This window comes from Bufo gargarizans, chromosome 2 (assembly GCF_014858855.1).
Source record: "Bufo gargarizans isolate SCDJY-AF-19 chromosome 2, ASM1485885v1, whole genome shotgun sequence".
Classification (NCBI taxonomy): Eukaryota; Metazoa; Chordata; class Amphibia; order Anura; family Bufonidae; genus Bufo; species Bufo gargarizans.
Window position 1 is genome coordinate 231,756,039 of NC_058081.1, and position 27,170 is coordinate 231,783,208.

Here is a 27,170-nt window from a genome sequence, read left to right on the forward strand (position 1 = left end):
AATACCAGCTGCAACATGGTCATCACCTTTACAGTCAGCTTCCGCTAATCACAAGTGAGGAGTGGGCATGGATGTCTGACCTCTGTGAGGTTTTAAGAAACTTTGAGGAATCAAGACAGATAGTTTCCTGTCCAAAAAATATAACCTGCAGTGGTGGGCAGGCACAAATGATTTTGTACAAAATGTATTTGCCAAGAATCTCACATTTATATAATAGCATTAGCACTAGTATAATTTCTACAGTGAGTATGGCACTGTTTGCAGAATGCTGTTGCATTTTCTTTGATCTGAGGTCTGACCTAAGGACTGAATTTGCAGCTGATATGGAGTCTAATCTGCACTCTGTATAAATTTGTAGGCTAATCTGGGATCTGTATTCATTTTGGGGTTAGATCTGAAGGTCTGTATTAATTTGGGGGCTTGATCTAACAGTCTGTTAATTTTGGGTCTGTCTGGAGGTCTGTATTAATTTTGGGGTCTAGGCATTTGCATTAATTTTGGGTCTGTTTGGAAGTTTGTATCGTTTTTGGCTTGGAGGATATGTATTTATTTGAGGGTTTGTCTGGAAGTCTGCATTAATTCAGAGATCTGTGTTAATTTAAAGTCAAGTCTGGGATGCTGTATTCATTTCAGGGTTTGTTGAGGTCTAAGGGTTTGGATTAATTTTGGAGCCTGGTCGGGGAATGGATTAATTTTGAGGTTTATCTGGAGGCCTATATTAAGAAAGGGTTGTCCTGCTTAGTAAAATCTATTTTTGAAAACTTAGAATGTCATAAAAAAATTAAAGTAGTGTACCTTTAAAAATAAAAGAACCTTTCTGATCCCCCACCTCTCTCATTTCACTGCTTCGTGTGTCCTCGCTGGTCTCTGTACTTCCATGCACCTCTCCACTTGGACATGTGACCTCTGCAGCCAGTGATTGGGAAGCGAGTGGTGGGGGATCAATAAGGTATCACTACTTTTATTATTTTATATCATTCTAAGCAGTTAAAAAATACATGGCTGAACAATCCTATTAATTCAAAATTCTTTGGGGACCATCATTTTCTGCCAGTGACTGATTCTTTTAAAATGTGCTTAAATCTGTTTATTAGAATGTACTGTCACTGGAAATTGATTCGGGGTGTGTGTGTGGGGTGGAGGGCTACTCTGCCTAGGGCAACAAAATACCTTGTCCAGACCCTGAGCAAAACTTCCAGTGCTAAGCCACTTTCAAGAACAATCATAGTAATTTTATTATATAATACATTAATGATGTTCACAGCAGAACATTACATCTCTTTATTTCTTACCTGTATAGATACACTGCTATATGAACCACCAATCACTCCAGCAATAAGTAATGGGCTGTTCCCTTGAATGGCAAGTGAACCATCCGGACACACATATTCTGCTTCATCCACCTTTGTCAATGAAGCCCTAACGAACTCCAAGGATTGTTCTAATGCATAGGTGTCCCTTGAACAGGTATCCAAAATGTGAACACCTACTTTTACTCCAGGTAAAAGTGTACTGTCTCGGTTAATATGATCAATTGCGAACAACATAGCTTCCAGGCGCTGTATACCTCGATCCTCATTAATCCTTCCACATTCTTCTAATCCTGTGCCCTTTTCTTTAATTGGAAATAGACCTCCTAAAACCAGATCACCTTCAAATTTAATCTCTTTCCTTACAAAGTTGTGGTCACTTGAAGAAAGCAAAACTCCTTTGGAAAATAAGGACAAAACAACCAGTTGAAAGCTGGGAAAAGTCTTCATGATTTTTGCTTCTTGATATAAGGGTTGTACTTGCAAATTATATATCCTCCATACCAGAGTCATTTAGGTGGACGCAATACCATCATATTCCTATAGAGATACAAGAAATTTGTTATGGTACATAATTTTAACTATGGCATACACTATTCTTATATAAGCATACAAATAGATAGATTCTGGAAGAACGGAAAGAAAGAAAGAGATAAATGTATAGATATAACATAGATAGATAGATACAATAAACAGAGAAAAAACAGCAGCACAGCAGCGATGTAAGTGGGTGAAAATCCTCAGGGATTTCAGGCAATAAATCCGTAAATGATATCCAGAAAGGCAAATGATGAGGCAGCACTCCAATGTAGTGAAGGGTGTTAGACCCGTTTATTTTCCCGGTCACAACGTTTCAGCCGAGCTCAATGAAGCCTTTTTCAAACTTGACAAAGGCCTTATTGAGCTGGGCTGAAATGTTGTGACTGGGGAAATAAACGGGTCTAACACCCTTCACCTCATTGGAGTGCTGCCTCATCATTTGCCTTTCTAGATATAAAGATAGTTCACCACCTGCATAAATTGAATCACAGCTGGATATAATGGATGATATGGTCACATGTAAACACTATATCATAGGACTGTTTTCTCCGACATCACATGGATGAGAAAACTCCAGACTGTTACATCCAGGACAAATAGTAACAGGTGGATACAGAAGGTCAATTAATAAATTGCATAACATCATATTTTAGACTCTAATATATGTTGATGGAAACTGGCCAAACTGTTTAAGAGCAAAGTGACATAGTCTAGTATTGCTGTTAAAAGAACAATAAACCGTGAAATGAATAAAAGTGATCAATAAATATAGTTGCCCTCACTGTTTGCCTGATTTTGTGCATTATCCAAACACAAACAGTTTTATAGACATCCTAAAAAGAACACTGGTTAATTTCCTGCTGATCTCTTCCTTCTTTGGCTGGTAGTCAAATAAGAGATGCCCTCACTTGGCTTCATAACAAGACACCACCAAAAATGGCGCATATTCCCTTTGTCCTGAGAGACAAGGTTTTCAGGGCAAGTGCTCTGACATCGACCAACCATTTAGGGTCCACATCACATACAGAATAGGGACTAATAACATTAAGGGTACTTAAGGGTACATGCACACGTTCAGGATTCATGTGCAGAAAATCTGCACTGAAATCCGCAGGTGTTCGCAGGCAAATCCAAGTGGTCAATCCGCATCAACCGGTGTGGACTTGCATACGGAATTTGTGCGGATTTTCCGCATGCGGATTTTACTAAGTGAATAGAGGAAAATCTGGTCAGAAAAAATAAAATAAATGGACATGCTGCGGACTTTAAAATCCGCACCGCAGGTCAAAATCCACGTGGAAAAAATCAGCATTGTGTGCATCGAGAGTTTCAAATTCTCATAGAGTACAATGCACATGACCTACGGTGCGGATTTTCCACACGCAAATTGGAAAATCTGCACGCAATCCTGATTGTGTGCATTTAGCCTAACACAGAGGGTGGTTTTTAAATATTCTTTGGTCCTACTGCAGACAGAGCAGAGGGAGGAAGGGTTCTGATCCAGCCAGTTGTCTTACAGCCAAACACATGAGATTGATGATAAGAAGGAGAACACGACAGAGCTCCTGAGATACTTCCGTATATTTCTCAGTTTAAGGGCTCATGCACACGACCGCATGTATTTTGCGGTCCGCAAAAACAGATCAGCAAAAAATACGGATAGCGTCCGTGTGTATTCTGTATTTTGCAGAACGGAACAGCTTGCCCCTAATAGAACAGTCCTACCCTTGTCCATAATGTGGATAATAATAGGACATGTTCTATTTTTTTGCGGAACGGAAATACAGACATAAGGAAACGGAATGCACACGGAGTAACTTTCGTTTTTTTGCGGACCCATTGAAATGAATGGTTCCGCATACGGTCCACATTAAAATATGGAATGGACACGGAAAGAAAATAAGTTTGTGTGCATGAGCAGTAATTGTAATATGAGACAAAATAGGATCGCAGAGAAGGAGGAGGTGATGGGAGGAAATGCTAGGATATTTTTTTTAAATGTGCATTTTCTCTGTTTAATGTTCCTTTAAAAAAATGTTTGCGCAGTGTAATAAAATCTAACACTTTTATTTAATTTTATTTGAATTGTCAATATGTTGCTAAAATTGCAAAATAGCAAGATGCATTTCAAAACATACCTTAATAGCAGGACTAGGCTGCCAGTGGATAATGATAGTCATAATTACTGCTACAATGTTTTTGCAGGTGATTGGGGGATTTAAAGCAGGAATTAACACATTTAGGACTAAGTAAATTTGCCTGGTCAAACAATAACTTCAGTGGATACCAGCAGTTGCCGCAGGCTATAATCCAAGTTGGAGATTTAATTAGAGAAATGCCCTTGGTTGATTGTCACATAATGAAACAAATATGTCCATTAAAATTAATGAGGGTACTTGTGTAAGAATAACCAATAGCTATGGGCGTGTGGTAATCATGGCTTGGCTTCTCTGAGCAGAAAAAAATAACAATTTATAAATATAAAGTCATTTTCCCTCACTCAGCCCAAATAGTGTATAATGTACAAACAGATTGTGAACATTTGCCAGAGAACGGCTAATAAAATGTTATTAGTCCCTATTCTGTATGTGATGTGGACCCTAAATGGTTGGTCGATGTCAGAGCACTTGCCCTGAAAACCTTGTACCTGACTTCTCTACTCTGTCATGCTTAAATTATTCTCTTTTCCTCTCCTATCCTGCCGATAGGTCATCAATATATGTGGACCACAGAGAAACCCTTTAACTTCTAGCAAGATCCACAAAACTTATCATACAAGATGAAATTAAAGAGGACCTTTCACCTGAAAATGCAAGTTAAACTAAAGATATACCCTTACTTGCCGGCCCCCGGTGGTGCTTATTCAGTTCTTCATTTTGCACTCAGTGCCTCCGTTTGTCCGCGATGCCCCCCGCAATATTTCCCGCCTTCTATGCTAATAAGCCATTCGGCTCAACTGGGCAGGCCTGCAAAAGTTCTTCCGGGCGTGTCTTTTTTTATCCCGAGATTCGCGAGAACTGGAGCGATTTCATCCATCCTGAACCGGCGCCATCTTGGGTTCCCGTGGTGAACATTGGAGCAGCGTCAGAGGCGGCAGCTCAGGATGGATGAAATCGCTCCAGTTCTCACGAATCTCGCGAGAACTGGAGCTTCTTCTCCCTTGCTAAGAGCGGAGCGCGCTGATTGGATGCACTCCGTGCCAGTGAGAAGAAAGACATGCCCGGGAGAACTTTTGCAGGCCTGCCTAGTTGAGCCGAATGGCTCATTAGCATAGAAGGCGGGAAATATTGCGGGGGGCACCGCAGACAAATGGAGGTACTAAGTGCAAAATGAAGAACTGAATAAGCACCACCGGGGGCTGGCAAGTAAGGGTATATCTTTAGTTTAACTTGCATTTTCAGGTGAAAGGTCCTCTTTAAGTGTATTCTTAGACTGCATGGTCTGTTTAGGTTGTCTAAATATTAGACTAAATTAGAAGAGCCCACAATTATTTGCTTTTTTGAGTCCCTTTACAAACAGAATCAATGTACAGCAGGTCATAGAAAGTCAGAAGCTTAACTTGAAGCTCCTTAGGCCTAATGCAAAATCTGTAATATGGTCTCCACCGAATATGCGCCATTTTTGGTGGTGTCTTGTTATGAAGCCAAGGGACCTTTAGGCCATCTCAGACTACAGGGTCCAGGCATGACTGTTACCTCTGTACCCCTTTAAGCTATGCTTCTAAAAAGAACAATCCCATTCCGCTGCTTTCATCAGTGTCTTCAAAATACAATAGACTGTATTTACTGGTGGCTGTAAATGGAGTATGGACACCAGCAGCAAAGGATAATTTGTTTTCCCTGTGCCTATGGCTAGGGATGAGCGAATCGACTTCAGATGAAACATCCGAAGTAGATTCGCTCATCCCTACCTATGGCCTTTATATAATTGTTTCTAGGAATAAGAGCGTACTAGAAAATGCTAGGAAAATATCTGGTAAAGCAGTTCCTGTGACATAAAATACAATACAATATCAAAGTTGAACCATTGCTTTAAATTTACATTTAAATAATAGATTTAATAAAGGAATACATATTTTTGTACCGCCATCCTAATGTGGATGCAAAATTACACAAATTAATCAAGTAATTAACTTCTTATTCTAAATGTTTTAAAGAAATCTTAAAAATAATAAAATAAAAGGGACAATCTGTTATCACAGAAGTGTGCCAAAGTTATAGGCATTCTGTCAGCACCATTAAATATCTCGTTCTAGTCTCTTGCTGTAACTGTCGGCAAAACACTTGACTCCCCGCTGAGTGAATCCAGCAATTTATAACTAGTAATCAAAGTATCATTACATTATCACCATAAGCCTGTCATCAAGTCCATTAGTTTAAAGTCAAGCACTATTACCCCGGCGCTGCAAGTTTGCGACTTTGTATTTTTTTTATATTATGATAATGGTGCGTTCCATATAATTTAACAGAATACAAATAAAGCTGAGTGCATATTTGACTTTATAATAGCATATTAGCATTGCTCACTACAAAGAAGATATTTTACATCAAAACATGTATTCATTGAGGTTACTGCGTTCAAGAGGGATTTAACATTTCACAATGCCTTGACAAAGCGAATGAAAATGTATTACCTGAGCAATCATTAGAATTCCGACTAAAGCAGAGTAATCCCAGTATAATTACTCTTGTAGCTTATGTTCTTTTTCTTGCTACCAAATTGGTAGCTTTGGGTTGAGTTGAACAAATTAAGTCAGTGTCTGTATAGCTGTATTACTACACCTTGCACTGACCCTCCAGATCCTGAGAAATCCCTCTTACCCAGTGCTCTGCACTGATGAGGGGCAAATCACTCTGAAACAACTACACCTAACTAACTTTGTAGTTGTTAGGTCAAGTTCACACTTCAGTTATTTGATCAGTTATTTCCATCAGTTATTGTGAGCCAAAACCAGGAGTGAGGCTACTCAGAGTAGTATAATAGAAGTATAATGGAAAGATTTGCAGCTATTCTGCAATTATTATTGTCCGCAAATCACGGTCGGAGGCCCCATTCAAGTCAATGGGTCCGCAAAAAATACGGAACGCACAAGGAACACATCCGTATGTCATCCGTATTTCATCTGTATTTTGCAGATCCATACTGTAGAAATGCTATGCCCAGCCCATATTGCTCATGTATTTGGTGATTAATAAGTTACTGTTTCCGATCCGCAAAAAACTGATCAAATACGGAAACCATGCGGATATGTTTTGTGCAATAACGGAACAAAAGAGGACTTAAATCAGAGAAAAAAAACCCTCATATATGGAAAAATGGATCCATGAAAAACGGACCGCAAAACAACAACGGTCGTGTGCATGAGCCCTTTTTAAGACTGAGGTATGAGACATTCACACAGTGGTCCACAAAATTGTGCATTTTATTTATAGTTAAAGTTATGCTAATTTAATGAAGTGTGATTTTGGATGGAATGCATCTTTTTTGTTAAACCTATCATGACATATCATATGACATCCCTACTCCTGTCATCACTACCGCTGCCCCACATTAATCATTGTATTTGTGCCTTTTTGGTGGATTTTGTCAAGAGTTATTCATAATCTGATATTTATTAACCATTTGTGCCAGGGTCTATAGTAACTTGTGCCATGCATGCTGGTTATAAAAGTGCTCTATGTGTGGTGTTTTCTTAGGGCTCATGCACACAAACATATATTATTTTCGGTTCTGTTCGTGTCTGTTCTGTTTTTTTTTTGTTGATCGTCAATAAATGACAAAAAGAAAGCATTTAAATCACTAAAACAGGAGGGTAGCGAGGAAGCGATGAAAAACTATAGGGAAAAAAATAGAATATGTAAAAAACAAATAAAAGCCGCCAAACTAGAGACCGAGAGATTAATTGCAATAGAGAGCAAAACTAACCCTAAAATGTTCTGTAGGTAAAAGATGTTGTGTAAGAATTAACTTATGTAATTAACTTAATTTTGTAAGAATTGAAAAAAATGTAATAAAGATTTATAAAAAATAAAAAAAAAGAAGTATTCCGGTAGCTAAAAGTTATTTCCTATCCCAGAGGTAAGACCCCCATCGATCTCTTAGTTTTAGTTAGGGGATGGCTTTTACTTACTGGAATACCCCTTTAATTCATGGGGAGGGGGGCAATTATTTTCTCACATAGGGACAGGTTTTTTCGGATAGCTTTTTTCCCTTAATAAATTAAATCATGCGTCTTATATTTACAGTACTCAGGTTATCTCTGTCTGATATTCAAATGTGTTTAATAATCTGAAACAATTAAGTGTGATAGATGTGCAAAAACAAAAGAAATATGTAAGGGAGCAAATACTTTTTTCACAGCACTGTAGGTGATGAGAAGTACACCAATACCCAGGGTACAGCAACAATTTAGCTGTGAGTGTTAACGTGAAATTGAGTGTCAGGCCTGGCCCTTAATCATGTGTTTTTGTCTATTTAATATCCACTCAGTTGGAATTTTTTTGGGACTGTTCAATTTAATTTAATAAAATAGACAGGGTAGAGCAACAATTTGAAAAAGTGAGTGTTAATGTGAAAAAAAAAACACTAAAATGTTCTTCAATTATATAAATGGTAAAAAGTATAAATCTGAAGGTGTTGGCCCTCTACAGAGCAATGAGGGATGAGTTGCAGAGAGCGACGAGGAGAAAGAAAAGCTATTAAACATTTTTTTCTCCACTGTATTCACTGAGGGAAAAAAACTGTCACATGAAATGCAGAATGTAAAAGTAAATTCACCAGTGTAAATTTAAAAGTGCCCTCTCTGACCCAGGAAGAAGTACAGCGGCGTCTTATAAAGATTAAAATAGACAAATCGCCAGGACCAGATGGCATACACCCCTGTATCCTAAGAGAATTAAGTAATGTCATAGCCAGATCCTTAGGCCTCTTTCACACGGGCGTCGCGTGTGAGGGACGGATAGGATGCGAGTGCATCGCAGGAAAATGCGCGAGTGCAAAGTTTTTTTAATGCGTTTTGCACGCGAGTGAGAAAAATCGGCATGTTTGATACCAAAACCCGAACCCGGACTTCTTCACAAAAGTTTGGGTTTGGGTTAGGTGTTGTGTAGATTTTATTATTTTCCCTTATAACATGGTTATAAGAGAAAATAATAGCATTCTTAATACAGAATGCTTAGTAAAATAGGGATGGAGTGATGGATCATGTGATGAGCGCAGTGACATCATCACAGGTCCTTTTCCTCCTGGTCATCAAAGAAGAAGACAGAAGAGAAGCCGGCTGCGGAAACAAGTGGATGAGGTGAGTTAAATTATTATTATTATTATTATTATTTTTAACCACTTCACTTCCATGGGGCCTGCGTTGTGTGAAAAACGCAGAATATAGAGCATGCTGCGATTTTCACAAGTGATGCGTGAAAATCACCGCTCATGTGCACAGCCCCATAGAAATGAATGGGTCCGGATTCAGTGCGGGTGCAATGCATTCACCTCACGCATTGCACCCGCGCGGAAATCTTGCCCGTGTGAAAGAGGCCTTATTTCTGATATTTACAGACTTCATACTGACAGGCAAGTGTTCAACAGGATTGGCGCATAGCAAATGTGGTGCCAATATTCAAAAAGGGTGCAAAAACAGAGCCTGGAAACTATAGGCCGGTAAGTTTAACATCTGTTGTGGGTAAACTGAAGGTTTTCTAAGAGATGCTATCTTGGAGGATCTCAATGAAAATAAGCAAATAACGTTATATCAGCATGGCTTCATGAGGGATCGGTCATGTCAAACTAATTTGATCATTTTCTATGAGGAGGTAAGTTCTAGACTTGACAGCGGCGAATCAATGGATGTCGTATATCTGGACTTCTCCAAAGCATTTGACACTGTACCGCATAAAAGGTTAGTATATAAAATGAGAATGCTCAGACTGGGAGAAAACGCCTGTATGTGGGTAAGTAACTGGCTCAGTGATAGAAAACAGAGGGTGGTTATTAATGGTACACACTCAGATTGGGTCACTGTCACTAGTGGGGTACCTCAGGGGTCAGTATTGGGCCCTATTCTCTTCAATATATTCATTAATGATCTTGTAGAAGGCTTGCACAGTAAACTATACATTTTTGCAGATGACACTAAATTGTGTAAAGTAATTAACACCGAAGAGGACAGTATACTACTACAGAGGGATCTGGATAGATTAGAGGCTTGGGCAGAGAAGTGGCAGATGAGGTTTAACACTGACAAATGTAAGATTGTGCACATGGGAAGGAATAATGCAAATAACCCGTACATACTAAATGGTAAAACATTGGGTAACACCGACATGGAAAAGGACCTAGGAATTTTAATAAACACCAAACTAAGCAGTGAAAACCAGTGTCAGGCAGCTGCTGCCAAGGCCAATAAGATAATGGGTTGCATTAAAAGGGGCATAGATGCCCATGATGAGAACATAGTCCTACCACTTTACAAATCACTAGTCAGACCACACATGGAGTACTGTGTAATGTTCTGGGCTCCTGTGAACAAGGCAGGCACAGCAGAGCTGGAGAGGGTCCAGAGGAGTGCAACTAAAGTAATAACTGAAATGGGGCAACTACAGTACCCTGAAAGATTATCAAAATTAGGGTTATTCACTTTAGAAAAAAGACGACTGAGGGGAAATCTAATTACTATGTATAAATATATCAGGGGTCAGTACAGAGATCTCTCCCATCATCTATTTATCCCCAGGACTGTGACTGTGACAAGGGGACATCCTCTGCGTCTGGAGGAAAGAAGGTTTGTACACAAACATAGAAAAGGATTCTTTACGGTAAGAGCAGTGAGAATATGGAACTCTCTGCCTGAGGTGGTGGTGATGGTGAGTACAATAAAAGAATTCAAGAGGGCCCTGGATGTATTTCTGGAGCGTAATAATATTACAGGCTATAGCTACTAGAGAGGGGTCGTTGATCCAGGGAGTTATTTTGATTGCCTGATTGGAGTCGGGAAGGAATTTTTCCCCCCTTAAGTGGGGAAAATTGGCTTGTACCTCACAGTTTTTTTTTGCCTTCCTCTGGATCAACTTGCAGGATGACAGTCCGAACTGGATGGACAAATGTCTTTTTTCAGCCTTATGTACTATGCTACTATGTTATTATGTATTTGGAACTATTCATTTTAATGGGTCCGCAAAAAAAAACAGAAGGTACTCAGTGTGAATTCCATTTCCGTATGTCCGTATTTCTGTTCAGCAAAAAAATAGAACATATTATATTATTGTCCGCATTACGGACAAGAATAGTACTGTTCTATTAGGGGACAGCTGTTCCGTTCCGCAAAATACTGAATGCACACGGACGTCATCCGTATTTTTTGTGGATCCGTTTTTTTGCGGACCGCAAAATACATACAGTCGTGTGCATGAGCCCTTAGAGTGATTTCCACCCAGTGTTAAAAAAACTGCATAAACTTCAGTGCTCTGCTTTTTGCACACGATGCGAATTACGTGTGTTTTTTCTGCGTGGGCATTCGTGCAGAAAAGCCACAGCATAATACAGTGCCAGCAAAGTGTATGAGAATAAACAAATCTCACATATACTTAGCATTTTTCTTAGGTGCGGAAATTGCCCTGCCATACAGATTTTGATTCTGCAGCATGTCAATTGTTATTTTTCTTGTACGGATTTCATCCATTTCAATGGAAGGGTGAAATCTATGGAAAATCTGCATAAAAACACACCAAAAACAGCAATTATCTATTTTGGGTTTTCGTGTGGAAATGCACAGAAATCTGCACAGAAATTCATGCGGCTTTTCTGCATGTTACCCTGCATCTGTGTGCAGACACCCTTAAAGGCCAAACACAGGACTGATGTATTAGTTTTCTTTTATGTTACCCTGCCTTTTGCATCCTCATAGACAACTCCTCTGCACTTGTATTATTATTATTTTAACATGGCAGGCTAGAAATACGATGCAGTTTATTGAGTAACTTTATTAATCTTGTTTGAAACTTTCCGAGCTGTTATATCATTCCTAAAATTGAGTAGAAATAACTTCCACTTATGAACTCCAAAATATAACAGCCTGGTTTAGAGTTAGTGCCCCTGTGAGCCACGCGTATAGATCACTTTGTGATGAATTTTCGTCAGCTGATCTCTTCTATTATTCCCTCATCACCAACAATAGGAAGACAAAACTGTAAGTCTAACTTTGACAGATTCAGAATGCTGTGATATTTGAGACATATCTTAGGGTTATTGGAAGGTTACTTGTCTGGTGTCTGAAAAACTTTGTCAGTCATGTTGTTTGAAAAGAACAAGTTGTTTTAAATGATTGATAACCCTTACAAATATTTCTAGCCAGGCCAAGATCTGCAATTCTTAGTGAGTTTGAAGCAACTTCATTTTCACTAATGTCACATAACTCATAACCAACAACCCACTGCTCACATCCTAATACAACTGGAAAACCAAATACAGTTAACGGCGGGTTCGCATCAGCGTTCGTAATTGCGTTATACTGTTCCGAATTTAAAGATGGAATGCAAAACAGAACCCTTTAGACGCATTCCGTTTTGCTCCATCCCGATAAATTTCTATGGGCACAAATAACGGTTCCATTTTGTTCTTTTATGTATGATAAAAAAAAAAGTCCTGTCGACATGTACTGTGACATATCAAAGCAGAGCATGATCCTCTCCCTTTAGAAACTAGAGAGGGCAGTATTCCAACATGACAACGACACCAAACACATTTCCAAGATGACCACTGCCTTGCTAAAAGGGTAAAGGTGCTGGACTGGCCAAGCATGTCTCCAAACCTAAACCATATTGAGCAACTGTGGGGCATCCTCAAAGGGAAGGTAGAGGAGTGCAAGGTCTGTAATATCCACCAGCTCTGTGATGTCATCATGGAGGAGGGGAAGAGGATTGCAGTGGCAGCCTGTGAAGATATAGGGAACTCTGTGCCCAAGAGAGTTAAGGCAGTGCTGGAAAATAATGGTGGCCACACAGAATATTGACACTTTGGGCACAATATGGTCATTTTTACTTAGGGGTGTACTCACTTTTGTTGCCAGAGGTTTAGACATTAATGGCTGTGTGTTGAGTTATTTTGAGGGCACACCAAATTTACACAGTTATACAAGCTGTACACTGACTACTTTACATTGTATCAAAGTGTCAGATCTTCAGTGGTAATTATTTACAATTGGTCACTAGGACCAGTGATTGTCTCTAGGTTGACACGTATTTTATTTCCTTTAGTATCTAAAAATTAACATTTATTGCTTATCATTGATATTTACTAACTAGAACTAATGTGATTAAAACTATCAGCCGTGTCTGCACTACCGCTATTGATAGTCTGAATTTAGCTGTGAGGCTAGCTGGAGGACAGCACTTCACTTTGGACTGCCTGGCTCACTCCTCTATTTCCACACAGAATCCACCGTGCACTGTTTAGCCAGCTAGTGTACTGCAAAAGCAATAGTCCTGTCATACCAATGAGCGAATAGTGAGCGCTAGGAGGGCATTCACAAATCCGTGGGTAGCGCACTGTGACACAAACAGTGTGCATCAAACAATGCACGGTGGATTCTGTGTGGAAATAGAGGAGTGAGCCAGGCACGCCAAAGTGAAGTGCTGTCCTCCAGCTAGCCTCACAGCTAAATGATAAGCAATAAATATTATTTTTTAGATACTAAAGGAAATAATACGTGTCAACCTAGAGGCAATCACTGGTCCTAGTGACCAATTGTAAATAATTAGTCTGTTATGTCTTAAAAGTGAGAGATATCTTCAGTGTTGTCCCATGAAAAGATAAAATAAAATATTTACAAAAATGTGAGGGGTGTACTCACTTTTCTGATATATTGCATACACCATGATAAACATATATAGCATGTTTTAAAAAAAATGGCAAAAAAGGTTGCAATCTCACCCCAGTAATCCTCGTTCACATCACCATTTCTGCTTTCTGTTCTCCGGCTCTGTTGAGGAGCCGGAGAACGGAAAGGATGGATTCTGCAGATAACTGAGACCTAACTGAGGCCTAAAGACCCCATAGACTATAATGGGGTCTGTTCGGTGTCCTCTCAGTACATGACGGAGCCGGAGAACAGAAAGGAGAAACGGTGATGTGAACGAGGCCTAAGGGGGCTGGCTGAGTAAAAACAAGAGTACCATCTCTGGACAAATGTGACATGTGATGTTTGATAAACTAGGGACAAATTATGGTAATGCAGACTCAAGTAAAATTGACTTAAAAAATTCTCCCCATGATAAATCTCACCCCCATTGACTTTCTGAATGGCTAAGTATTTATTAGTGACCATTATTCATGAATGTCCATTAAATCTTTATTAGATAAACTCAAAAATTGCCTACGCCTGATTTAAATGTCAGGCATAGGCAATGGTCAGTTTCTTTAGGTTTCAATCAAATATGTTTCGGCAACTGAAAAATATATTGTTGTCCTTAAATTCAAATTATGATTTCAAGGTGTTTTCTACATTAGAACTGAGATGCATTAAAAAGTCAACGGAATATACGGTTAATGTTGACTGTATCCCTGATGACCACTGAATGGCTCCATGCCATCTTCTCATTTTACTTTTTCATACCGTTGCTATGGATACTTTTAGGACATGCTGTCTAAATGAAAGATCATTGTGAAGAATTCAATAGGCCATTACCTTTTTGTGTCTGCAACAACATGTGCTGTTTTTTTCAGTCCTGCAAGTAGCATTGGAAAATTGGGCTAAGGAATGTTCCAGGATTCTTTAAATAATACTAAAATGTATCCTAGAGCTTTTCATAGAGAGGAAAGTTCACTAAGAGCATATTCCCATCCCGCTATATTGTGTTGCTAACACTGTTTTTATGTAGATTATTGTTAATTCCGAGAATGATGGAAGTATAAAAATTACAAACTGCATATCATTATGCAATCCACTATTCATATTTTTGAAGAGCATCTGTCAGCAGGATCAACTCTATTAAAGCAGGCATAGTGTCTGGTAGGGTTAATCCTTCTGTGTCTCATTTTGTTTTGTTATGCTGTTCATCAGCAGTGATGGTCAGTTCGCAGTGTTCGCCAGCGAACATATGCAGACTACCATCTTTAGTAAGGTAGACTCACCCGTCTGGCGATGCACAGGTAAGCCCTTACCTGTGCCGGGAGCTGGTCTGAAATCAAATAAAGTCACAGGGAGCAGGCAGTTCGAGAACAGCAGCCGGGGGCCTTCATCGGGCTGTTCTCGGAACTGCCTGCTCCCAGTGACTGCGTTTGATTTCAGACCGGCTCCCGGCACAGGTAAGGGCTTACCTGTGCATCGCTGGACGGGTGAGTCTACCTTACTAAAGATGGCAGCCCGCATGTGTTCGCTGTCACTATTCCGCAGTATAATACCTTTTACCTAATATGTAAATTAGGTTCACTGAGGGATGGGCTTGAACCCGTTGAAACACCAGAGGGTCTCTGTACTTATACCACTCCCCTTCTCTCCTTGGCTGACAAGGGCCAGGCATCTCGCCTGACCCATTAATATTGTGCCTGTGCCGTTGTCTACAGTATTGTGCATAAGTCAATGATGTCATACTCCACCCAGAAGAGTAGACGCTCAGCTTCATTCAGAATCATGGGTGTATGTGCAGCAGTAGCCATGTACACAGCAGGGGAAGAAGAGGCAGATGCATCGCACATGCACTCATAGTGTAGGCTACAACACAAGCGTGAGACTACATGGCCAGGCAAGATGCCTGGGGTCTAAATGCACAGTGGAAGAGCTCTAGTGCTCTTAGGAATGGCGAAACAGAGGAACATAAACAAAGTACCATTTTACCCAACAGGCTCAACCTAAGGACAAATTAAAAAGTATCATTCATTTCAATTAGAGGAGGTGCTCACCAGAGTGCTGCATCCTCACAAACAGCTGGTCAATGGGGGTCCTGGTTGTCCGACACTCACCAACCTGATGGAGGATAGGTCATGAATATAAAAAATCTCCGAAAAACCTCTTTAACTCCTGCCGACCGCCTGTTGAATATATATGTCAAGATGGTTGGCAGTTATCTATGTAGAGACTTTTATAAATGTCCTTACAGAGATAGTGGCTGCATGCTAATCATGTATCTGAGGTACCAGGGAGCTCACAGTCAGTGACAGCACAGCTCCCCATAAAGAAGACAGAGGCGTTTTCTTACTGTCCCTGCCTTCCCCATTGCTGCATACACAGCAAGCAGCTGGGTCGTAGCCGACCCAGATCAGATCTGCAGTGAGACTCAACAATCCTTGTGAAACCTCTCTGGGGGCTGTATTCCTATAGCAACTAGGCCTAATATGTCAAACCCACTTACAGGAGAAATCAGCAATAAAAATGTAATATAAACTGTCCCCCAAAGGTCTTCCCTTACCTTATAGGGGGCACAAAATGTAAAATAAAAAATAAAAAGACATAATGATAAATAAAAAATGTTATAGAAAAACACAGCTATGCATCACTCCATAGCTTATAGTCTCCACCTCATTGACCATAACCCATGCACACCATCTATCAAAATTACCATTACAGAAAAGGAACATAACTTAAAATCATATTTGCAAGTTGTGCTAGTAAAAAGAATGAAATTGTACTGACCCAGAGAATGAAGGGCATGGGTCAGTTTTGCCGCAAACAAAATGCAATGGGAACAAAACCCGTAAAACAGTGGAGAAATAGAATTTTTTTTCCAATTCCATCCCATTATGGCTCAAGGAAGATAGGGAAAAAAAATGAAAACACAAAAATGAAAAATAAAAATCCAGTTAAATATGATCACGGCATCTGAGAGCTCAAAATCCAGGCCATGCATCGGCTCCCTCTAGAGAAGATCAGGGGAGCCGGATGTTGTGTGTGGCAGCCTGGGTCCTCCTGTATGATCTGAGGCTACCACACATAGGTTCTTATGGAGCCCCTGCCATGTGAAAAAATGCCTATACTATAAAAAAATATATAAAAATATATCCCATACGGCAAACGGTGAAACACTTTACCTCGCACAAAAAATTTAATAAAAATTGATCACACCCCAAAATGGTATCAATGAAACGTACAAATCACCCCACAAAAATTAAGCCCTCACAGAGCTCTGTACACATAACTACCAAAAAGTTTTATGGGTCAGAATATGGTGATGAAAAGAAAAATATGTATTTTTCAAGGCTTTATTTTTTTTTTAGCCTTAAATCTCAAGAAAAACTATACAAATGTGATATCAACATAATCATACAGACTCGGAGAATGAAAATAACAGGTCAGTTTTACATCGTAAAAACAAAACCCATAAAACTGTGACGGAATTGTGTTGTTTTTCTTTTTAAATCCACCCAATTAGAATTTTTTTTCCAGCTCTTCACTATAACGTAATCAATATAAGGCTACTTTCACACTAGCGTTGTTTAAATCTGGTGTTCAATTCTGACACCGGAGCTGCCCGTCTGATCCGGAAAAACGTGTGAAAACGGATTACATTTGAATCCTGATCAGGATTTTGATCACAATGAAAAAATGCATTGTAAAAAAACGGATCCGCCATTTATGGACTTTAACTTTTTTTTCACATTTTTCGGGTTTAACATGCAAAAGCCGGATACGGTTTGACGGAACACACGGCACCGGATCCGGCGTTAATGCAAGTCAATGAGAAAAAGACCGGATCCGGCATTCAGTCAAAGTGTTCAGGATTTTTGGCCAGAGGTAAAAATACAACATGCTACTGTTTTCTGAAAAGCCTGATCAGTCAAAAAGACTGAACCGAAGACATCCTGATGCATCCTGAGGGACGGACTCTCCATTCAGAATGCATGGGGATAAAACGGATCAGTTATTTTCCGGATTTGAGCCCCTAGGACGGAACTCAGCGCCGGAAAAGAAAAACGCTAGTGTGAAAGTACCCTTAAATGGTGTCATTAGAAAGTACTACTTGAACCACAAAGAACAAGCCCTCATACGGCTATGTGAATGGAAAAATAAAAAAGTTATGGCTCTGAGAAGGCAGAGAGTAAAAAATGAAATTGCAAAAATAGAAAATGGACTAGTCCTGAAGGTATTTAGATTGCTTGTCAAAGCAACCTTTGATGCACATTTAGGAAATGAGTGAAAGAAAATAGGAATCAACATTGTGCATATCAGTCATGATAAAAATTCAGGGATACATGCAACAAGGGCACTATGACTGACTAAACCAGTGTATAGTTTTAAAATATCTCGAAAAAATGCAATATCAAAAACATTTTACTTCCTTATTTCAAATACTGTAATTCGGTCTGAAATTAATTACAGGTATTTCTAAGTCTTTGTAAAATGAAGCTCAATGGGAGAAAATTCTCAAGAGCTCTTGTTCATTGTTTGATTTGAATGTGGTCGGATACATATGAAATCTAATAGCAGCTTAATCAGGAGAATCTTGTAAAATAGCGCACCACCTCTGATATTGATAAGATCCGCTACCTGAAAGAATAGTGCAATTACTGTGATGTGGAGGAAGAAGAAAATGAGAACTAATTCAGCTGGAGAGCCTGGATCCTTTATCACCAGTGAACCTTTTTTGTCAATGTTTTTCTATCAGGTCAAGGATTAAATGTTCAGGGAAATTGAGTTACATATCCCAAAAGGTGTTTGGAACAAGTGGAAGGTTCATTAAAGACTTACTATGTAGGAGACCATAAAGATATTGTTAAGATCACAGTTTGCATAAAGAATTTCAATTGGCATCTACTGCAGCTTGCAACGAGTCCGGCCGCAATATGGCAGACAGCGCTTTGCTGCTACATCAACTAGCTTCGCTGACAGTGGGGTTGCAAAACCTATCAGGGAGCTAGGACACCAGACCAATCAGGCTCTTGAGGTACGCTATCTAAAAGGGCAGCTGCTAGCCACAAGTGCCTTGCCTGTGATTGGTTTTTAAAGCCTTACCAGCTAGCTGTGTGTTTGCTACTCTGGATCACTGACCCTTGCCTGCTGGCTTGGACATTGCTTCTGATTACTGATTTTGCCTCTGATGTGACCTCCTGGTATTTGACCTCACCTTTGCCTGCTGACTTTGTTTTTTGCCTGCTTTCTCTTTGCTGTGTATTTGTATCTGAGTTTGTATCCTGATCCATTCCTGGTTTTGCTTAATTGGTTTTCACCTCTTTCTGACTTGCTACTCTTTTTACCATTTTGGCTTAGGCCCCTGCACTTGGTTTAGAAGGGACTGCCGTCCAGTTGTTGGCCATCACCTAGGATGGATCGTGCAAGTAGATAAGGACAGTGGTGGGGGTGGAGCACAGGGCTGCACTGTTCGCTACCCTTTCAAGACATTTATAAGTATTTAGATATCATTCTAGTAAAACACTAATTATTGGTTATTGTAAAATGCAAGCTAGGCATGACCTGAGACAATAGAAGAAGCAGACATAATATTATTGATAAAAGTATATAAGAGAAAAATCCATTAAAGTTGTTGTCCCACAAAAATATTCTACATTTTTAAAACCAATTACTGTAGCACATGCTAGAAGGCAACCCTAGACTTTAGGATGCCAAAAGTCAAATGACTTTAAAAATTCAAAAATCGGAATGTTAAAATGTCATACTTTTGGTTTTATTATTAAGGCACAATTTCCAACTGTCATTTTCTACTGGGTTCCCAAAATGAATCGAGCTTCATATTCATATCACTAATTGACTTAGCTTGTAACTGGAAATGGAGAATACGGTACTGGGAAAAACCTGCCTGGGTGCGAAAAAGGTGCCAGAGGTATAACTATCACTTAAGTCTCAATCATATGGGAGTATTCTGTAGTCTGTATTTTGCATCAGTATTTCTAAGCGAAAACCAGGAATGGAAGCTACAGGTAAATAGTAAAGATCTACACCTCTACTATATGTTTGATCCACTTCTGGTTTTGCTCTATGAATACTGCTTCGAAATGCTGACCAAATACTGTCTGTGTGAATGGGGTTAAGTCAATGGGGTTCCTTGATTGTCACCAGTCTGTTGTGCAGAGGATCCAACCCAGTATCAGGGTTTTTGTTAATAATTGCCACCATGACATACACATGAAGAGATCCTTAGGGTATGGCCTGACATTTAAGTTTTTTAAGCCAAAATCAGTTGTGGATCATAAAAGTAGAAAAAGGGGTTATCTTATGATCAATATAAAAAGAAAAAGAAAATCAGACATCATATATTACATGGCAATCTTTTTCTAACCAAGCTAAAAACCAGCCCTGTACCTCAGATGGATCTAAAGATCTCTGCATTTACTTCTCCCATTACTAAAGCTGGCAGCTCAGGGGTGTGCATACTTTCTGCTGCAGATCAGGGGACATCTTCGCTTCTGAAGATCGGGGGGTATCCTTTCTGCTGCAGCTATCTCCCTGTAGATGCCACAGCTTCTAACAGAAGATAGGGCTGGTGGCAGCTGAAGGATGGAGCTAAACGGATGTGTACACCTCAGTGAGGTGTACAGAGAAATAAGGAAAATGATCACACAGCTGGTGGTGCTATGTAGAGACATTTTATTGTGTAACTGAGGGCCTATAGTACATTTTATTTAGATGAAATTACAAAAATATGCAGATCTAGGTGCTTGTTAGAATATGTTTTTTGGGATAACCAATTTAAGGTCAGATATTTCTTCTGATTCTAGATTTAAAGTGAAGGAAATAAAAAAAAGAAGAAGCATTCTGTAAGGTGCAGATGGCCTTGTGACAAATGGACTTGGACACACTGTGCTGTTAACGCTTTCTGTACTGCAATAACACGCACAATGTATATGCAGGAAACTCTGACAACAGTTTCTCATTCTCTAGTGGCAAGTAGCTAAAGAAGGCTGGAACAGTCTCCTTAAAGGATATGAACACCTTCATGGGCGATTGATATAAATATAGTTCAGTAGTTTTAGTAATACAGAGGTTAAAAGGGTTTTCTGAGATTGTAATATTGATGACCTATCCTCTGGATAGGTCATCAGTATCTGATCAGTGGGGTTGTGACAGCCAGGACCCTCGCTGATCAGCTGTTTGTGAGGGCATCGGTGCTCCTGTGAGTGCCACAGCCTTCTCCTTGCTCGCCAAGCACAGTGCCGTACATTGTATAGCGGCTGTGATTGGTATCGCAGCTCAGCCCCATTCACTTCTATGGGGCTGAGCTGCTTCTAGGCCACATGACTGATGAACGTGCCATCACTGGCCTAGGAAAAGCTAAGAGAAGGCTGCAATGCTACGGAAAGCGCCGCTGTCAGCAGGTGTCCTGGGTGTCGGACCCCCACTGATCAAATACTGATGACTTATCCAGAGGATAGGTAATTAGTTTTAACATCTCGGGAAATCCCTTTAAGTTTCAGTCTATTTGCAGACTACCACTTACTGTTTACTCTTATTGAAGCCGTATTCTTATCAGTTTGATAACAATTTAGCTATAATAAGTGTTTATGAGGTCCGAAGATCATAGAAAAGTCATGAGCCATCATCTGAGGGGACTAAGAGTACACAGAAAGTGACAGTCTGCAAATAGACTGAAATTTAACCCCTGTATCACCAAAATGCTCAAATGTTTTAATAAAGATAGATTGCAAAAATGATTTTTTAGCCAAAAATGAGTAAAATGTAATCATAAAAATTTCCCCAAAGGTGTCCATTGCATTTAAACCTGGTAGAACTTAACTGTCCATCCTGAACAGTTTCTTTTGCAATTCACCACAATGCTTTATGCCACTTGCTCTCCTACCTCCACTTGCATTTAGCATTGGGAGCAGAAGGTGGGCTTTTCATTTGGAGTAGCTCAACTGCATCCCTGCTATAGCTCTCTTAGGCTATTTTCACACTAGCGGTGTTTGAATCCGGCGTTCAATTCCGTCACCGGAACTGCCCGCCGGATCTGGAAAAACGTGTGAAAACTGATTACATTTAAATCCTGATCAGGATTTTGATCATAATGAAAAAATGCATTAGAAAAAACTGATCCGCCATTTATGGACTTTAACTTTTTTTTCAAATTTTACGGGTTTAACATGCAAAAACCGGAACACACGGCGTTAATGCAAGTCAATGGGAAAAAGACCGGATCCGGCGTTCAGTCAAAGTGTTCCGGATTTTTGGCCGGAGGTAAAAATACAACATGCTACGGTTTTCTGAAAAGCCTGATCAGTCAAAAAGACTGAACTGAAGACATCCTGATGCATCCTGAACGGATTACTCTCCATTCAGAATGCATGGGGATAAAACTGATCAGTTCTTTTCCGGATTTGAGCCCCTAGGACGGAACTCAGCGCCGGAAAAGAAAAACGCTAGTGTGAAAGTAGCCCTAGACCTGCACTTGCCCTCCCTGAATTCAGGAACTCAGTGATATGGCCAGTTGTGGGCATAATACCATTGTCTGTGACGTCATCCTGTAGGGACTGTGCTTCAGTCACAAGGGCATTTCAACTCATCCAGTGGCTCTAGTACTGTTTTAAACTGGCTCCAATTAGCTGACCCATTCAATTGTCTTTCTCTCACACTATATGGCTATTGTAACACTGCAACACAGCCATGCACTTCTGGTCCAGTCTGAATCGCCTTCCCCAGGAACCACCCCGCCACTGATGAGGTTCTCTACTGTAGGCTTCCACTTCTGACAATAGTTGTACACTGTATGTTCTGATGGTGTAAGGGTTAAATAGCCCATCTACAGTATTTAGGTGACTACCTGCAGGCTTTACAGAGTGATAGAAATATTAAGTAGAACACATTGGTGAGATACTAAGTGTTCTATGAAGTGAAAGTTACCTGGAGGCAAGCGTGTTCTGTCAAGTGTGAAATCACAATTAACATAGCAAGTGTTTTGTAAGTGAGCAGAAGCTGCTGCAAATTACATTCTGTTATAAACTCATTCCAGCACAGCGCTGAACAGATCATGATTACTGGACCAGAGCGTGTATTAAAATAACATTAATAAAACATAATTGATTGTGTCTTCTAAATTGCACCTCTGTCTTTTATTTTAAATTGCCTGTGTAATTCTGCGTGCTTCTATACCTATAATCGCCAAGAGCTAGCAAGTGTGATGGTTTCTTATTACTTTCTACATTTTTTGATTCTTTTGTTTGTGACCGCTTTTAAGAATACGATTTAACTCCCCAATCTACAGATAGGAGTTGATCTTTTTACAAGAAAGAGGCCCCATGCACGCAGCAGAATCGGAGGTTTTACAGAAGCTTTGTGGCTTTTTTGCTGATGCTTTCCACAGAACTGCTTATAGATAAAAATGTGGTGATCAGATGCTACCCTTCACGCATTATCACGTACGTACATGTACACGATGATGTGTGAGGGGATGTATGGTGCGGGCCCGCTTCATACACAGCGGGTGTCGGCTGTATCATACAGATGGCACCCGCCCACAATGACAGAGTGGCGATTGCGCTGCCCCTATCATTTAACCAGGGGTGCACCACTAATGAGGCCAGGTGATGCGAGCACAAGTAGGGGCAAGAGAGGGGCATCCAAAGGGCTATGGGCTAAAGGGAAGTGGTTAGGTTAAGAAATTGGCTTGGGGACTGGGGCGCCGTTTCAGTTTTCGCCTCAGGCAACAGAAAGGTTAGGTGCACCCCATGCATTTAACCCCTTAGGTGCCGTGATCAATGCTGATCTCGACACCTGTGAGTGAAGGCAGAGGAATGTGGCTCCCTCTGCCTTCCGTTCGGATCCCCTTGCAATGAAATCGTGGCAGAATGGAGAGTGTAAAAATCCTATTCACCCTAAGAGATCTCTATTAGGTTGAATAGGAGAGGGTATCAAAAGATCCCATGTACTAGCACCTTATAGGGGATAATAGTAAAAAACAAATACAAAAAAACAACAACACACCAATGCATTAAAAGTTTAAAACACCCCCCTTTACTACAAACCGGATTCCAAAAAAGTTGGGACACTATACAAATCGTGAATAAAAACTAAATGCAATGATGTGGAGGTGCCAACTTCTAATATTTTATTCAGAATAGAACATAAATCACGGAACAAAAGTTTAAACTGAGAAAATGTACCATTTTAAGGGAAAAATATGTTGAATCAGAATTTCATGGTGTCAACAAATCCCCAAAAAGTTGGGACAAGGCCATTTTCACCACTGTGTGGCATCTCCCCTTCTTCTTACAACACTCAACAGAGGTCTGGGGACCGAGGAGACCAGTTTCTCAAGTTTAGAAATAGGAATGCTCTCCCATTCCTGTCTAATACAGGCCTCTAACTGTTCAATCGTCTTGGGCCTTCTGTGTTGCACCTTCCTCTTTATGATGCGCCAAATGTTCTCTATAGGTGAAAGATCTGGACTGCAGACTGGCCATTTCAGTACCCGGATCCTTCTCCTACGCAGCCATGATGTTGTGATTGATGCAGAATGTGGTCTGGCATTATCTTGTTGAAAAATGCAGGGTCTCCCCTGAAAGAGATGACGTCTGGATGGGAGCATATGTTGTTCTAGAACCTGAATATATTTTTCTGCATTGATGGTGCCTTTCCAGACATGCAAGCTGCCCATGCCACACGCACTCATGCAACCCCATACCATCAGAGATGCAGGCTTCTGAACTTTTATACCCAATCATGTTGCCAATTGACCTAATTAGTGTTAATTGGTCTTCCAGCTCTTCGTTATGCTCAAATTTACTTTTCCAGCCTCTTATTGCTACTTGTCCCAACTTTTTGGGGATTTGTTGACACCGTGAAAATTTGAATTAACGTATTTTTCCTTTAAAATTATACATTTACTCGGATTAAACGTAAAATATTGACATTTGCCATCTCCACATTATTGCATTCAGTTTTTATTCACAATTTGTTTAGTGTCCCAATTTTACATATAATTTTACATGTAATTTTACATATAAAAAAATAAACATATTAGGTATTACCGTGTCCGAAAATGTCTGAACTATTAAAATATAATAGTAAAGTATAATATATTAAAATATAATAGTGCGGTGAACGCCGTAATGGAAAAAAATGAAAAACACGAGATTCACAATTTTTTGTCATCTTGTCCCCCCCAAAATATTGAATAATGATGATCAAAAAGTCGTACATACCACAAAAATGATGCCAATAAAAAATATTGAAAATATTGTTCATTATGCAAAAAACAAGCCCTCATACAACTCTGTAGACCAAAATATAAAAAAAATTATGAATATGGCAATGCAAAGAGAATTTAGATTTTTTTCAAAGGTTTTAATTTTTTTCAAAGTGGTAAAAAAAACACACTATATGCAGCACTCGTAATGAGCTGCAGAATAAGGACATATGGTTATTTTTAGCGCACAGTGAACGCTGTGATGTCAAAACCTCAAAAACCTTGGGGGAGATCCCTTTTTTTAAAATTTCTAACACACAAAGAATTTTGTCCCCATTTTCCAATACAAGACATAGTAAATTAAATGGTAGCATTAGAAAATGCATTTTGTGCTGCAAAAAAAATAATAATAAAAATAAGCCCTCATATAGTTATGTGAATGAAAAAATAAAAAAGATACTGTAATTGGAACGGGGGGGGGGGGGGGGGGAATCCAAAATTTAAAAATGAAATTAGGCCTGGTGTTTAAGGGGTTAAAGTATGGCATTCTTCTGTTTTTACTATAGACTTAGCTTTGAAATTTGCAAATGCCAAAAAATGCTTATTTTGAATGGTTCAAAATACAGAACACTACAGAAAATTCATATAAAAAAATAATGAAAAATACTTGTAAGGGTGGGTTCACACTAGCGTTAGGGATTCCATTATGGCTTTTCGTAATAACATGGTTATAACAAAAAATAACGGAATGCCCAGACAGAATGCAAAACGGAAGTCTTTAAAAGGCATTCGGTTTGCTTTCCGTCCTAATAGAAGTCTATGGGAAAGCATAACGGATCCGTCTGGGTCCCGTTATGCAAGACGGAAAACATAGTCCTGTCGAGTTGCATTATTGAGTTGCATTATTTATTATATGTTTATTGTTTATTGATTTGTAATCAGGATATGACGTGTAGTTGTTGTTTGATTGACATCATGTTGTCTACCGTCCCTGGTTGGGCATCTGACGTCACTGCACGTGTGATTGAAACTGTGATATAAGTTTGTGAATCCATTTGATTAATTTGTGCTGACGAAGGCTGGACGTGCCGAAACGCGTCCATGAATCAGACGAAATAAAGAACAGATGAATTGAAGATTACAAGCAATCATTGGGATTTATTCATTACGCTGTGGTCCGGTGTCCTCCCCTGTGGGTACGCTTTGGGTCTGAGTGTCGGCTATCTTTTGGTGAATAACAGAAAGCCGTAACGGAATCCCTAACGCTAGTGTGAACGCATCCTAATTCATGAACAAAATAGCATGTTTGAAGGAGCCTGGTATCACCATGTAGTTTTTGTGCCACCCTCTTCCAGAGTGCTGACTGATTATTTCTACATAATACATTATAAAAATGCTTGAAATCAGCTTCCTATTAGTTTCAAGGGGAAATATGCACTGTAGTTCACACAAGCATATTTTTACATCACTGTTTTCAAAAAATGCTTGAATTTCTTGAACCTGTGTTTTTGTCTATTTTTCCAATACAATATGTACCAATCAGATTGTCACATAGTATGATTTTACTACAAAATGGAATACATTGTAAAGATGAACAATGTTCTTTATAAGTATTTATAAAGAGAAGAGCTACTAAACTAGTACATGGATTGCAGGATAAAACTTACTAGGAAAGATTAAAGGACCTTAACCTGTATAGCTTGGAAGAAAGACGAGATAGAGGGGATATGATAGAAACTTTTAAATACATAAAGGGAATCAACTCGGTAAAGGAGGAGAGCATTTTTAAAAGAAGAAAAACTACCACAAGAGGACACAGTTTTAAATTAGAGGGGCAAAGGATTAAAAGTAATATCAGGAATTATTACTTTACTGAGAGAGTAGTGGATGCATGGAATAGCCTTCCTGCAGAAGTGGTAGCTGCAAATACAGTGAAGGAGTTTAAGCATGCATGGGATAGGCATAAGGCTATCCTTCATATAAGATAGGACCAGGGACTATTCATAGGATTCAGATATATTGGGCAGACTAGATGGGCCAAATGGTTCTTATCTGCCGACACATTCTATGTTTCTATGTTGTCATTATTTTATATGTGTTTCATAAAATAAAACTTTTGTCTGAAAAGCAGTGGTATATATTTTAGAAGCTGATAAAAAAAACTAAAAACACTCCAAATATGCGTGTTTAGTATTTGGTATGCTGCTAAAAAAAAGAAATACAGAAATGAATTTGTGGATTTCAGAAGCTGCTTTCC

The 27,170-nt window shown here is 39.5% G+C and overlaps 1 protein-coding gene across 1 annotated transcript in view; it reads right to left on the reverse strand.

The window, feature by feature from the left end:
- The window catches only part of GRM3 (glutamate metabotropic receptor 3), a 342,443-nt gene that overhangs the window by 164,562 nt on the left and 150,711 nt on the right, over positions 1 to 27,170 (reverse strand). Inside the window, exon 2 of the mRNA XM_044276763.1 lies at positions 1,293 to 1,850. Coding sequence (XP_044132698.1) covers positions 1,293 to 1,823 — 531 coding nt within the window. The 5' untranslated portion in view covers positions 1,824 to 1,850. The remainder of the gene's footprint in view (positions 1 to 1,292; positions 1,851 to 27,170) is intronic.